The sequence below is a fragment of the Betta splendens genome, chromosome 1, assembly GCF_900634795.4.
Source record: "Betta splendens chromosome 1, fBetSpl5.4, whole genome shotgun sequence".
NCBI lineage: Eukaryota > Metazoa > Chordata > Actinopteri > Anabantiformes > Osphronemidae > Betta > Betta splendens.
The window spans coordinates 10876413-10891578 of NC_040881.3; the positions used below are offsets into that span (position 1 = coordinate 10876413).

Here is a 15166-nt window from a genome sequence, read left to right on the forward strand (position 1 = left end):
ACTCCTCTTTTTTCATTCTTTTACCCTTTTTCCTCCCATTTTCTTTCTCTTGTCCGCATGCGCGGACACACACACACACACACACACACACACACACACACACACACACACACACACACACACACACACACACACACACACACACACACACACAGAGGCAGGCAGGCAGTAATGAACACTTCAAAATCCAAAGCATGATCTTCCCATGGCCTAGTTTTAAGAGCCTCCAATGTCATTGGAGTAAAAAATAGACAGACAAAAACAATGTTGAGATCTGTGGCAACAGAAGGAGCCCAGAATCGGCCCAGGCAGGATCTGCTCTTCTGAGTGTGGCTGTTTTGTCATAGATTTAGTCTGAAGAAAATGCCTGTCCGTTTTAGCCTATCACAAGTGGCTGAGATAGAGTTTTTTATAAAGTGAGGTCGGCCTCCAGTGATGACACAAGCAGAATCATCAAACTCTTCTTTGTGTCATCACTTTCAAAAGTCCCTGTTTAGATAATCATCATTTGTTGAAAAGTTGCTTAAAGTTGCTCCTTGAGTTTTACCAGTTAAAATGATCATTTGTAAAAAGCTGGTTGATTATGACAAGTGTATTTTTAGTTATTTGTTTTCACAAGAAAACTCATTTTTGAACCATGAGGTCTGACTGTTGTGATTTGTTAAATTTAAGTTGTAATCTAATGCACCTCCCATGGGATAAAAAAATCCTTTAATCATTTTGAGTTATTTTGTTTACCTCAGTTATCTAAATTAATATGTACAGCCGTCACCATTTTCATATATAGCTGCAGCTGAGTCTCTGAGTCTTGCGAGCCCTGTAAGCTTGTATTATATATCTAGTGAACTTTGTGCTTATTTTTTGGCCAGAAGATGAATCTGATCTGATTTCAAATGATACCCAGTTATTATTCGGTCTCACAGTTTGTGTAAGGTTCTAAGGAAAAAAATGAAAAAAATTGTCTAAGACTACCATGAATCCTCAATCATCGTCATCAGTAATGACTCCATTGTGTTGTATAATAATGGCAATAAACAACTCACTGGAATTATTGGGACTATGTTGAAACGCATAACTTGTGTTTTCTGGGGGCATTTATAGCCTTCACAAGCACAGATGTGACACTCCTGTAGGTTTCACTCTACACTACTGTATTTTTTGGCTCTTGGTTTGCTTACATGGGACACTGGACACAATTATTGATCCATCAGGTGGCCATCAGCCTATTGATCACCCTGTGACCTGATTGATGCGAGGTTTGGCTGCTAGGTCGATTGATTAAATGATAATTGCATGTATGTGTGTGTTCTCTGCAGGCGCGGATGTGGCAGGAAAAGGAAAGGGACACCTGTGAAAGTCTTTGTTACGAACACAGAGGAAGAGGGTGTGCCTGAGCACAGCTTCGGTCCAGGTGTGTGTTTGTGTGTGTTGTATCTGCATGCCACATTCCTACTGCCATAAGCTGTGTGTATGCGTGTGAAGGCAAGAGCGCAGTGGTGTGTGTGCTCACGCAGTGCATCTGTGTGCGATTGGTATGGGGGTGGAGCATGTGCAAGTGAGTGTGACCTACTTTTGTGTGTGTGTGTGTGTGTGTGTGTGTGTGTGTGTGTGTGTGTGTGTGTGTGTGTGTGTGTGTGTGTGTGTGTGTGTGTGTGTGTGTGTGTGTGTGTGTGTGTGTGTGTGTGTGCACGCCTGCTTATGTATGTGCTGTGATATGCACCTGTGTATGTGTGCAGAAGATGGGGTGATGACCTGTGTGTGTGTGTGCGTGTGCGCCTATTTATGTGTAATCCTTTTATACTGACTGTTGCTGTGTTTTCAGCTGATCGTAAAGAATCGGAGAGTAAACGGCCCACACTGGATGGGCCGTTCCACAACACAGAGCCTGCTCCTCATCGTAACTGGTTAGTGAACATTAAACCATGTTAAATGATTTGTACAAAAATCAGTGCCCCTGCAGGTTAGTAAATAGCTGAACATGTCAGGAGGCAGGTCTGCGTTGATCTTATCTCAGCACTTGAAGAAAGCGTCATCTGATAGCAGTGTTAGTTACTCCCTCACTACCCCTTTAGGTTTTCATTTGAGCCCTACAATCAGGCTGATCTATAAATGAAATGTCACAACAAAGGATTTAGGTAACCAGCAGGAAAGAAACTGACTTCTGACTCACTGCTATAAAGCTTTCAACTGATTTTTAGGTCTACTCTGCTATAGGGATGAGTTAATATAATGAGAAAACATTAATGCATATAATAATAGTATCTGCATCACTACAGAAATCACCATTTTAGCTATATGTGACACACTAGCAAACAACCATTGTGTCATACTCGTGTTTGACGTTCAACCTGCCACCCTCTTCGTGTCTCAGTAGTCCAGGGCAGCATCACAGCAAAGTCTCCACTGGTTCCAAGACCGGCTCCTGTGCAGCCTCCACACCAGCTCCAGCTGCTGCCCCCGCCTCAGCAACAGTCCCTGCTCCTGCCCCAGCCACAGTGGCTTCAGCACACGCGCCGCCTCTGACGCCCGCGTCCACGGCTCCGGCGGCCCCGGCGCCCTCCGCTCCGGCTCCGACGGCCAGCTCCTTCCCTCCCTCCCCCAACTGTCGCATCCGGGAGGTCCACTGTGGCAGCCAGGTGCGGCTGGTGGTTATCGCCATCCGAGACATCACCAAGGGGGAGGAGATCACCGTGGACTACAGCCTGACAGAGTGGGGGGAGAATCTGGTCAGTGTCACCGCTCATGTTGATGATTTGTTATGTTTTGTTGCTGCTACAGTGAGTAAAGACGGTTCTGCTGTAATTTAGTCTGAGAACATACAGTAGTTTCAACAATGCAATGAATGAACAAGAAACTAAAAAATTAACATTCTCTCAGAGAATTGAGCTGTGAAAGAAGAAAAATGTGAATCTTTTTTCAATGTGTCCACAGGACAATATGCTTTCATTGAGTGGAACTGTTCACATTTATATTATTTACAGTCTAATATTATTTTTTACTTTTAATTTTGATTTGTTTGTTTGTGGATCCAACCAATATGGATCCAACCAATCTGCATCTGGCCAAAATGTTTTTAAAACATAATAGCATTTTAATAAGTCTCACGAAGCCCAGGGTGACAAACATCTTGTGCTACGTACATTTCAGATTTCGCTAATGCAGCTTTTTTGCACGCGACCTAACTGGATGAGTAGGAATCTCCACCTCCATAACTGTACTTAAGTTTTAATCCTGTAGCAGCCTCTTCAGTGGCCTCAGGCGAGGAGGCCACTTGGCCCTCAGACGTGTAGAAAACACACTCACCGTGTGCATATTTCTGATGACTCCACCATATGTGCGTTCACACACTGTTGATCAGCTTCACACGCTCACTGTCTGTCACGCACACACAGACATATTCACACTACCCACTGTGCATGCTACACACAAAGCTAAGCAAGGCATGGGGTTACCATGGCGATGGCTGAGCTCCAGCTCGCGCTGTCTCTACCTATAGTACTTTAGCAGCAGTAACCATGGTTATTACAAGACATCTGTTGCTTTAATGGATCTTATGGATCAATTCTGTCAAAGCTGACATATATTTTACATTTTGGTGAGATAAAGTAGAAACCACATTGATCACTGGCTGGTTAATTTGATTCGTTCCTAATTTTGATTTACAGTACTACTTTTAATACTGATGAGATGTTGACAGTGTTTGAGAACGTGCCTCTTTTGTTTAGTTGGGTTTGTTGGTGGGAGGTTTGTCTGCCTAATCAGGCTCTGTGCTCATGATCAGCGATGGAGGGGATTCCTCCTGCTCTATGACTGACAGCTTGTGTTGATTGTAATAGAAAACATTACTGAATAGTGTGCTGACTGTTTTAATGTGACTGCTTCGTGTCCCACAGAGTTTCCGTGGCACTTTGTCTCCAGCTCAACATGAGTGCAACTCTGACACGGAGAATAACAACAGTATTAAAAGGGTAAGAGAATAACAACCTTTTCAAAAAAAACTGTTTGACCAAACAGCCTTTTTTGTTTTAATTAGAATACATTGTATTTTATCTGCCACATTTAATTAAAGCTGGCTAATAAATATTGCCTCATTTTTGTTCTCATCGTTCTTTCTGACAAAAATAATATTTTGCAGCTATGTGTGTGAGACCCACTGGTCACTATTTGATGATGCTTTAGCAGCCAAAGAAGAAGCTGGTACAGAAAAAATTAACATTTAGCAGGAATCCACAAACACAACACCCGGGTGGATGACACTGATGCGCTATTGGTCTTTTAAGTGTAAACATTTCATCTCTGCCTTAAAATGTAATCTCTCTCTCCAGTGTTTAGCCTAACGCACTCTCACACTAAACTTACCATAAGCCATAAGATTTTACTGTACAATTGTGATTGTGTTTGAGGTTCTTTTGAAGTACTTTGCTGCTACATAAAGTTGAATGAGGGTAGAATTAATCTAATGTTTAGTATGAAAGGAAACCACGCATTTTTTGTTTTATTAACCATTTTTAATGATTGTCATGGCAGGTGACCATTTTTTTCCTTTTCTCTCTGTCACTGGGTCACTTCCAGGAGGAGGAGCCCCTCCCTCTGACAGCCCAGCAGCAGCAGCATGTCACCCCTTCTTGGTCCCTCTCCCCCTGTTCCTCCCCTATCTCCCACTCCGATGCCAGTGACTCAGATGCTGGAGACGAGGACAACGCCAGCCCCCGCGGGCGAGCGCTACGCCGGCGCAAGAAACGCCGCGGCACTCCCTCGAAGAAGAAGACTCCGCATCGAACCCCAACCAGACGCCCGCCACCCGTCTCCCCGAACGGGGCTTCCCATCACCACCGCCCCATTTCTTTACCCCTCCCTCCAGCACAGTCTTCCCCTCCTTGCTCTTCTTCTACATCCTCCTCGGCAAAGTCTGCGTTTAAAGCTCCAGCTCCTCTAAGCTCCAACAGCCCAACCAACCAAGTCAACACCAACGCCCCCAGAGGAGCCGTGTCCATAGACTCCATGCGGCAAACCTGTGAGTACTGCGGGCGTCACTTCCGCTCTTTGGGTCGCCACTTGGACAAACACCATGCCCACCAACCAGAAGTGTGTTCTGCTCTTGTTGAGCGCTACACCCAGATGCCTCACCTGCACGCACACAACACAAACCCTGCTCACGCTCACACGCATCAGCACCTGAAGTCGTCACAGAGCCGCAGTGTAGATCATGTACAGAGTGGTGCCCAGGACCTGCTAATGTCTCCGCCCAGTCTGACGGCAGCCAACAAATCCTTTCCCTCCTCTGGAAAAAACTCTAGCCCACCTGTGCTGGCTCCTCTGAGAGAACAGATCGCAGTACCAGTGTCGGTCTTAAAGAGGAGCCCACCCCCCGTGGCTGTGACACAGTCCAAGAAGGGAGCAGCGAGGAGGCCAAAGAAAGAACGACAGCAGGAGGAAGAAGATGATCAGGATGAAGATGTGGAGGTGGTGGAGGTAAAGAGGCCCAAAGAGGAGGATCTAAGTCCTCGAACCTACAGCAGCAAGTCACCCAAAGAGGGAGAGGCATTAAAAGAGGAGCAGGATGGGGAAGAGGAAGAGGAGAATAGAGTGATGGAGGTGGAAGATGATAGTGGGAATGAAGAGAAGGAAAAGGACTTATTGAGGTAACTTAAGGTCTTTTCATTCAGTGTAGGTAGATTTGTAATTAGAGATCTTCACAGCATGCTCAGAAGTATGGTAAGAAATAAATTTGATTTGTTCTGTAGGTGTAATTATTACTTCAACTACTGAGTAAAACACTAAGAGATATGTTAAAAATAAACACAAGGTCAGAAATTAAGCAAAATAATTGAAAAACATATTTACTGGAGTTTTACTTCCTGACAGTTGCCAAAGCAACGTTAGCGCTCAAGCAAGAGAATTGCATTCCCAGGCAATGAATAAAGAAATTACTTCTAGTTTAAATTATGAAAATTAGGTCAGCTGTCAATTCATGACTCTATTTTGAAAATATGGCCAAAATAATTTTTATTGTCTTAGTACTAACACTTTATGAAGAACGATTAATCGAGAAACCTGATGCATTCTTGCAAATAATTGGGTTTATCACTATTGTCTCCTGGGCTCTGTAATGTGGTTTGGTTCTGACTTGTGTATTACACTTTGAAACATAAACTAATATGAATGACCTGCTCATTGCTTTTTTTTATAGTTCGGGGCGTCACCACATGCTGCCCCTTCTTTCGTCGCTGTCCTCTCTGGTGCTCTACCTTCGCCGCCTGCAGCACTCGGCCTTCTTGTCCCTGTCTCGGCAGCTGCAGTCGGCGGAGGCCTGGCGCCTCCTCTGCCACTCCAGTCTGGCTCTCCTCATCCTGTACAATCGACGGCGCGAGTGTGAGGTCTCCAAACTGTCCATTGCTGAATACCGTGCCCGTGTCACTCCCCAGTGCCCCGTTCCCGTCCCACCTGGCGCCCCGCCTGCTCTCACGCCACTGGAGGCCTCTCTGTCACCTTTTGAGCGGCTGGTGCTTCCTCACCTCGCTCGGGTCGGGGTCCAGGGTAAGCGTGGACGTGTGCAGCCCCTTATCCTCCCCCCGCACTGCGAGCCCTGCCTGGAGCTCCTCCTGCAGACGAGGCAGGACGTTGGGGTCGACCCCACGAACCCGTACGTTTTTGCCCGGCCGTACCACTCCCCTGCCACGCCCCTGAGAGGCACGGACCTTCTCCGGAGTCTGGCTCGCTCCAGTGGCACCCGCAACCCCCGCGCGCTAACTCAGACCAGGGTGCGCCGCCAGGTGGCAATCCTAACACAGCTACTGCTACTGGGAGAAGGCGAGGAGCCCAGGCAGCCAGGAGGCAGCGCTGTGGAGCGGCTGGAGCACTTCCTGGAGAGGGAGTACCATGTGACGCAGAACTGCGCCGGAATTGGACAGGACCCAGGCCTGATGGGCCGAGTGGGCCGAGTCGTTCTGTGCGGAGAGAGAGACGGAGTGTTGTTCCGGGGAATGAGCCTGAACCACATCTGCTTGGAACTGGATGGTGAGATGGGTGAATCGAGAATTTGGGTTTCATTGGAAACATTAAAAGTAATGACAAAATAACCTCACAACGCTCTGGTTTCTTCCTCAGTCATGTCGGGGAACTCTGCGGATTCGTACTCAGAGGGAGAGTCTGACGCGGAGCAGGTGAAGGTGAAGACTGAGGCGCCTCCTCCTGCCCCCGCTCCGGCCCCCGCCCCCGCCCCTGCCCCCGCGCCAACTCCTACACCTACCCTGCTGTATGTCAGGAAGGGCAAGAACAACGGGCGCGTGGGACGACCCAAGAAGCTCAAGAACGCCCAGCCGCCCGCCCCACCCCCACCGCTGCCTTCTCCACCTCTAGCTGCAAACCACAGGAGGGGCTCAGGTTAGGCCAAATCAGATGTGTTTGAGTGCTTCACAGAGGAAGGCATGCTCATACACAGCGAGCATTGTGTCATGTATGTTTATATGTGCTGTTGCTGACTGAGAAATGCTGACGAAGCACTTGCATTGCAGGAAAGCGAGGCGTCCTGAAGCGGCCCTGGTCCGAGGCGGAGCGCGCCGCGGTGGAGGAGCACCTGACGCAGAACATCACAGAGCTCCGGGTCCCCGCCAAAGCCGACTGCGAGCGCTGCCTGCAGCAGTGCCCGCTGCTGGTCAACAACCAGCGCGACTGGCGCGCCATCAAGTTCTACTGTCACAACCGCATTCAGCTGCTGAAGAAAACCCAGCGGCGCGAGAGCCAGCCCCAGACCCTCATCGTGTGCTGAGAGGCTGGGGAGGCGGTGCGAGTAGACCCTCAAATGGTACCTACTGCTTGGGACGTGCACTCATCTTAAGGCGGTGGTCCTACATTTCAGTTCTCTGCTTGATTAAATGGCCCGCAATCAGGCGTGTTACTGCGTTTTTATTTGGATTGAGCACAAGAAGAGAACTTTCCCAAACTATTTGTGCTGCTTTAAGGTCTTAAAAATGACACTCAAGTCTTTATGGTGCTTATGCTCCTGGTCCCTCAGTGACAGTGCACTTGGTTAGGTGCCATTTGAGACATGCTTTCAGATACCACAGGACTGACCGCAGCCCATGCTGCTGCAAAGGGACATTTATTTTCTCTTTCCTGAAAAGACACACTAAGCTCAGACTCAAACGGCAGAGGCAGCCGAGTCCTACAGTGTTGTACTATGAACGTCGTACAGTAGCATTAGCATTTTATGCTCGAAGACGTTAATGGGACAAATGGCCTGTGTCCGGGCCACACTTTTCCCACTAGTGGCTTTATATTAGAGTAGTACTGCTAACCTAGGAGAATATCGACGCCTCTCTTCAAACATGCTAGTTCTTCTGGTCATATAACTGACTGTGCAATTGCGACTTTGGCTTCATTATATTTGCACCTTAATTTACATGTAGGTACTAGCTAATGAACGAGTTACGCTTTTGAAGTTACTATGAAGTTTGTGTCTTTTCTTTGGAATGGAACACGATAACGTTTCTAGTTGTGGGTTTCATGGCAGAGACAATGAAATGGCCTCAGAATGTTGTGAATTTTAAAGATATTCGGTCAAACCGTAAGGTCTTGAAAGAGACTTTGTTGGGCCTTTTTTTCCCTACACTCAGATGTCAACCACTACCAGTTCTCTCTTAGCTGTCTGTTCGCGTTTCCCGCTGTCTGTTGTTGTTTTTTTCTGCCTGTTGCACATTTCTTATTCAGAGCAGTAAAAAGGTGCTATAGGCCAATAAACTGGATATCACTGTAGAGGGGGATTTCCTATGGTTGTGATATGTTTCTTTTACAGTGGGCATTTATCGGAGAAGTGATTGTTGTGTGTTGCATTGTCTGTGTTATCGTTTCCAAAGGCTACTGCTCCTTCTGTCCTTTTTCAGCCACACTACATCATTTGCAGCTCAACCACAATCTTGGTTTCCCTGTGTCCATCAGACAAAAACCTCCATGGAACCTCAAGGCAGATACTTGAACTTTATTTAAACCTTTAGCAAAATCTTTGTTATTACTTTTTCTAGCCTTGCCAGTTACATTGTACATAACAAATATATTATCATTACACTAACTGGTTGTTTGTGCTAGACTATATGTAGCTTTTTCCATTTCTCAGTCATTGCTGTCTGTACATATGCCTGTTTGTAAATACTTCACAGAGAAACAAAGGAAAAACACAATGTATGACATGACTTGGTTACTGTGTTATGTTTTTTCTTTTTTATAAGTCTTATAAAATTTTAAAGCTCCATATGTTGTGCTTTGGTTTTTCACAGATGGTGATTTATTAGCCATTTTGATTAAAATCAAATTATTTGGCTCTGATTAAAACAGTATAATGGTTTACAAATCATTATTTTTAGAATTAATGTTATTGCAAAGATAAGGCAGAACAGCACTGGTTCATAATGGTTGGATTTCCAAAAAGATACACAGATACAGTATTTATTTTAAAGTAAGAAGAAGATATTGTCACAGGAAACAATAATTTATGTAATCAACAGTTTACCAGTGTTTTATTCACAAACACTAAACAGAATTGTATGCAACTTCACCTATGTAACTTATAAACATAGAACTTAAAAAAAAGACTGTATACATGTATATAACACACAACACTTCGCCCCCCTCAATGTGTTTTCAGGACAAACACTGTCAGGACAGAGTCGCTGGAGAAGTTGTTCGTCTCAGTGCTTCACATGCAATTTACAGTCATAGGCACTAGATGGAGCTGTTGTTTCATAAACCGCAAACTGTTGATGGACAGGTTTTTAGAATGGTAACGAAAAAGTCATTCAAGTTATACCGTATCGCCATTAATAATGTAAGATCTCTCCACAATAAATGAGCAAATGTTCCTCGTTGACCTGTCAGTACAGAACTATTTTGTAAATTTGCAAAGCCTAGTGACCTTTTAGTCATAATTTATCCATATAGTCCATCTATATGTTGCATAGTTGTGTATCATTATTATTATAGTCCAGTAGAACACAGTGGTGGTGATGCCAACAGCTACAACGAAAACCAATCCAAACAATCACATGCTGCAGAAAATATGGCTTAATTCAGCTTCTTTTCTCTGGAGAGTGTTTGCTACCAAAGGTGTTTGTCGTACTGTGCTATTACATTTATGAAGCCATGCACACGTGGTTCTTTACAGAGGATGGCCCATATGCCGTCATCCCTCTCTCAACCTTTGATGCATGTTTTTATTGCTATTCTTACTATTCTTGACAGTGAGGGAGCCCCACACTGCTGCACCACTGTCTGAGGAACAGCCTACATAAAGTCCCGAGGGCCTTCCTTTAAAAGTAACCTCAAGACCTAGCAATCACTGGGAACGTTTGTTTGAACCCAAGAGGGATAATTAAAGATGAGATGGTACTTTTTCAGTATCATTTAGTCCATAATAGTCACTGTCAGGTGGAGGCAGATGGCCGCCCACCCTCAGCTCGCTTCTTTTGTTAATGGGAGTTTTTTCTTGTCCGTTGCTGCTCCAGAGGGATTTGTTGGGTTTTCTGTGTAAATCAATGCAGTTGTTATTCTTCGGTTCAGTTTGTTTCAGATAAACACTGTCTTCCAGTCTGGGGCCTTGGCGTTTGAGTGACAGGTGCATTTATATGCCTGCAAAATTGGCTGGTGAATGTAAAAAAAGAGGAGCAGCTGATGCCGTGCAGACTTTTTATCTTATGCAGCTGTTTGTGACCCATCCCGCGTTTAGGTTGAGAGAGGATTGTTTGCATGAATATATTAAACGATAAAATACAAAAACGCGAGTTACGTTAGTTCTCAGTATGAAAATACTGTAATACCTTAACATGTTTAGCTAACTTGTCTTTCCTCTATTTTGGTTGGCGACCTTTTGTCCATGAATCTCCTGTGAATGAGAACAACTCATTAAATTAAGGTCAAATGTAAAAATGAATTCTTCTGTTCAAGCGATTTTTTTTGGTTTTTAGCCAGAGCGGCCAACAAGACGCTGAATGCGCTCGCAATCTGACTAATCTAATAACGGTCCAATTGGTGAGTCGCGTCCATTTCATGTAAAGGTTTTATGAAATGCTGTGTTTTTCTTCATTGAAAGTCTGAGGCTAAAGTGACAGAGCTGCTTTTGTTTCCAGCCCACTGGAAAACCAGTAAATAATCTAGAAAGTACATGAGAAGCTGCAGTTGCTCCATTGTTCTGTAAAGGGTTCTAAATCAGCCACAAATTACTGCAACACTGCAGAGCTGTTCACAAGAAAAAAGGAAATATGAGACCTTGTACTGAAAATCATAAAACATCACACCAGACAAATCATCCAAATTATGACCATTCAACAAGCTCCAGCCAGTCATTAACCCTTTATGTGGTGTGAAAGAAAACAGGCAGGAGGTGGAGGATACAGTATATTAAGGCCGACAGAATATATTTACTGTACCAGAGGTTAAGAGGCTGCAACAGGATAAAACATGGTCAAGTTTCGCTTCTGAAGTGTTTTTTCCTCCTCTGGGCGGCAAGTGAAGCAACTTATTCGTACATTTACAGTCCACTACGTGTTAAACAGCATAACCCACTCTATGAAATGTCAGGATGAAACAAAACAATCTCAAGGACATATTCTTATATGATAACATTTCATATTGTCTGATTGGTATTTAATTAACTGGACATTTTCATCATCTTCTCTTCTCACTAAATTGATTTTTATCCTCATTCCCAGTTGTTTCCTTCAGGACGATTAGACTGATTAGATTTTCTGTGTGGTGAACAAAAACATTGTGGACGACCACAAAATCCACATCACAAAAATTTGAAGTCAAACGCTGCAAGCGTGATCATAAACTGAGTGAGGCTTTGTAATCCTGCGTGTCAGGCGGTCCACGCTTCAGTGAAGGGGACATGGAGATGTTTATACTTATATATTTATATATATGTTTTTGATTAAGTGAACCAGCAGAGCTGCCCTTAAGCAAGGCTTTTCATCTTTGGTCTCGGGCCTCAGGAGCTTCAGAGCAGCTACGCTTCACTGCCTGTCAATCCTGCAGCCTGGCAAAATACACTCAGGCCAGTTTCACCACTGCTTCCTATTCATGCTGAACACACAGCGGCAGATTTACTTTTTCAAAGGCAAATATTTACTGTATATCAGAGTCTTCAATCAGGCGCTTGCTCTTGTCTGCTTCTTCCCAAGTGATTTGAGGCAAATTGTAACGCTTCTTGGTTAAGCTAGTTGTATTTTTACATCCAGCTTTTGCATAACTTTAACTGGGAGTCTCAGTCCATCTGGAACAGACACACATTTAAAGTTGGACATAGGCTCAGGGATGAAAACTGACAGCTGGTGAGGATGAAGATCATGTTGACCGGTCGATACTGTATCTACATCCTCAAAGCACATTTTAATGCACACGTAGCGCCGCACACGCAGCTAGGGGCTGTGTTAATTAGCCTTTCATGTGATTCCTTCAGTTATGTCAACATCCTTCACTTAAGAGATACTGGTCAGAGAACATCATGCCCGAAAACATGATTTGCTCATTTTAATATGTAGCGAAGAATATGATTAAAAGATAAAAAATATGTTTTACAAGCTCCTGTGGGGTTAGATATAGATGCTGCTTGCCTGCAGTGGCAATTACCTCATTCCGGTGAATAAATAAAGAGAAGAGATACAATTATTATTACCGCACTGGTTTATAACGTGACAGAGTCCACATTCACGATCGAGACTCAAATTCTTTCTTTTCACGCTGGTACAAAAGTCTTAGATAAACACTATTTGGAGCTGTTTGCGTGAATGAGTCACAGCTCAGTGACTCACGGCCTGCAGGAGCGAGACGTCTGCATAAACTGGCTTAAGTGCACTGATGCCTCCAGAGCAGCAACGTGTCGATGCTTTTTATATACGTCTAATAAACACATTAGAGCGGCAGCGCAGTTTATTAGATGAATCAATCATACTTGTACAATCTTGTGTCAGCAAGAGAGATGACAATAAACGCAGCTTTAATTGATTGTCCTTCAACATCACATCAGCATTAATTACGTGACTGGATAGTCACAACTCACATCATCATACAATTACTTGTCTGTGTTTATTTGCTGCAAGATAGATTTAACAAGTTTGTTATGATTTATGTGCATTATGAATGAAAGCTGCATGAAAACCAGTTTGTCTCATTACACGAGCCTGAACGCAGTAACGTTATTCCCAACAAATGGCTAAAGGTTGAGCCAGTGTTTAAACGAGTTATGACTATTTTAATAATTATAATGAATATACATGGATCAATTAAGAGCTTTATATACAGCAGAGGTTGATGATGCCAGGCCGCTAGGTTCATTGTTGGTGCTCCTGCGGTTTTTCTTGCAGCTCTATTCAGTGAAGGTAAGTGCAGCCTAAGTGGAGATTTGATCAAACTACTGTTTTTCATATTCCTCAGTAAAACACGCTGAACCTGAAGTGGTCGCCCGCTGGGCCGACTGTGGGGCGTTTCGCTATATAGTAAAGGTCAAAGGTCAAGTGAAAGGCTCCTGCCTTTCACTGATGGCGACAGAGTGGCTCCAGTGACACACAGGCACTTGACCCAAACGAGAAGAACAAAGTCTGACTCCCCTTTGTACCCACGCGTCACCTTCATTTTAGCGCCAGCCACACCGCTGCTAAGCCACTTCCCCCCGTGGCCACTTTCCCTTCTCCTCTTGCTGAGAAAACATCTGAATTTGCATTCACAGCGGCACGACACATGCTTCGCCATCTCTTTCGCTTAATCAACTGCCTGCCAATTCTGTTACCTGGCCTGTAAATGTAATTGCTGAGCGAAACGTGTTCTTGACTCTGATGAATGTGATGTAAGTAACAGGCGTGATCCACATGAAGAAAATCATTAGGTCTGCTTCGGTGCACTCATCCTGGAGTCAGCTCGCTCACACGGGCTCCTCTGAGCTCACATCTCCTTCACGTACACCTGTAGCAATTTACTTCACTCTGATTAATTGCTGATTGGATAAAAAAAGCCTGGAAATCCACCACAGGAATAATTTGAGGGTTGCCCTTTCCTCATTATTGAATCAGAAACAGCTTCTGGTGTCAAGTGACGTCACACTGTAGTGAGGGGTTTCACTATTTATAGTGACAAATTAGTTTTCCTGCTTGTTTTCTTCCTCTTCTCTGTCCCCTCACATGTATTCCATCGAGGCAGATAGTCGTCGACCTGAGCCTGGTTCAGATGGAAAGGGATTTGTTGGGTTCTCTGTCCAATTGTACTGTATATCCTTGTACCTCACACTTTTATTGCCTTGAAATGACTTCTGTCATGTGCAATGAAAATAAATTACACTGATAAACATGGTAAAGTTTAAAGTTGCGGTTGTCAATCTTGAATGCAACCATGCTAATGCTTCTACGTTTTGCTAAGCTAAGCTTATCAATTTTCAAAATAAGGTGTTACAGCAACGTCAACCTTTACATGCAAAAACCTTAAAATTATCCAGATGATTTTTTATACAATACAAAGAAATACTTTATTATTTAGATGAAGTGATGTGCGGTCATGGAAGTCAGGGGAGGCGGGGCCTCACCTCGCCTGACAATATCATAACGTGACAAAAAAAACGTAAAATAAAAATTAATTTCGCTCCATCGATCTGTGTTATGCATGTTATAAAACATATTTTTCCGTATAATTTTAATTACCTTAACATTTTCCTGAGTAATGCTCATCAAATTGGCGCATTTCTAATATGGGGAGAAACCGGAAGTGATGCGTCAGCGAGGTGAGCCATGTTCCTTCAAGACCTAATATGTTCCTTTAGGTAAGATAGGAATGATGATAAAATGTGAAATGTGGTCAGTAATAATATGCATTCTGACAATTAAATAGTCAAAAATACACACTTTTAAGGTATTATGATTGTAAAATCTGACTCCTGAGGACTTCCTCACCAGCCATGAACCTCACCACACGCCACTCTTTAGATTCATTATGGGATTATTACTGACTGCGTTTCATCTATTGTTAATATAGTATTACATTTTAGAGGAACACCCCTCTTCTGGTGGAGGGTAATTGCAGATGAATGCAACGAAATGATGAAACTGGTGGAGCACATGATGCGACGACCTTGGTGAGCAAAGAGTCGTCCTTCAATGTAAAATCTGAAAATATAGTTAAATTCCATTCCATG

General features: G+C 44.0%; 1 protein-coding gene across 3 annotated transcripts in view; it reads left to right on the forward strand.

Annotated features, from left to right (window-relative positions):
- The window catches only part of si:dkey-117m1.4 (serine/arginine repetitive matrix protein 1), a 14915-nt gene extending 5668 nt beyond the window's left edge, over window positions 1-9247 (forward strand). For 2 of the 3 annotated variants that reach the window (XM_029153054.3, XM_029153072.3), the window contains exons 2-9: window positions 1317-1411; window positions 1823-1904; window positions 2372-2726; window positions 3894-3968; window positions 4573-5642; window positions 6191-7017; window positions 7108-7383; window positions 7515-9247. In XM_029153054.3, the coding sequence (XP_029008887.1) occupies window positions 1317-1411; window positions 1823-1904; window positions 2372-2726; window positions 3894-3968; window positions 4573-5642; window positions 6191-7017; window positions 7108-7383; window positions 7515-7768 (3034 nt within the window). In that variant the 3' untranslated portion in view covers window positions 7769-9247. The remainder of the gene's footprint in view (window positions 1-1316; window positions 1412-1822; window positions 1905-2371; window positions 2727-3893; window positions 3969-4572; window positions 5643-6190; window positions 7018-7107; window positions 7384-7514) is intronic. The other variant, XM_029153062.3, reaches the window with a different exon arrangement.
- The last annotated feature ends 5919 nt before the right edge of the window (window positions 9248-15166 follow it).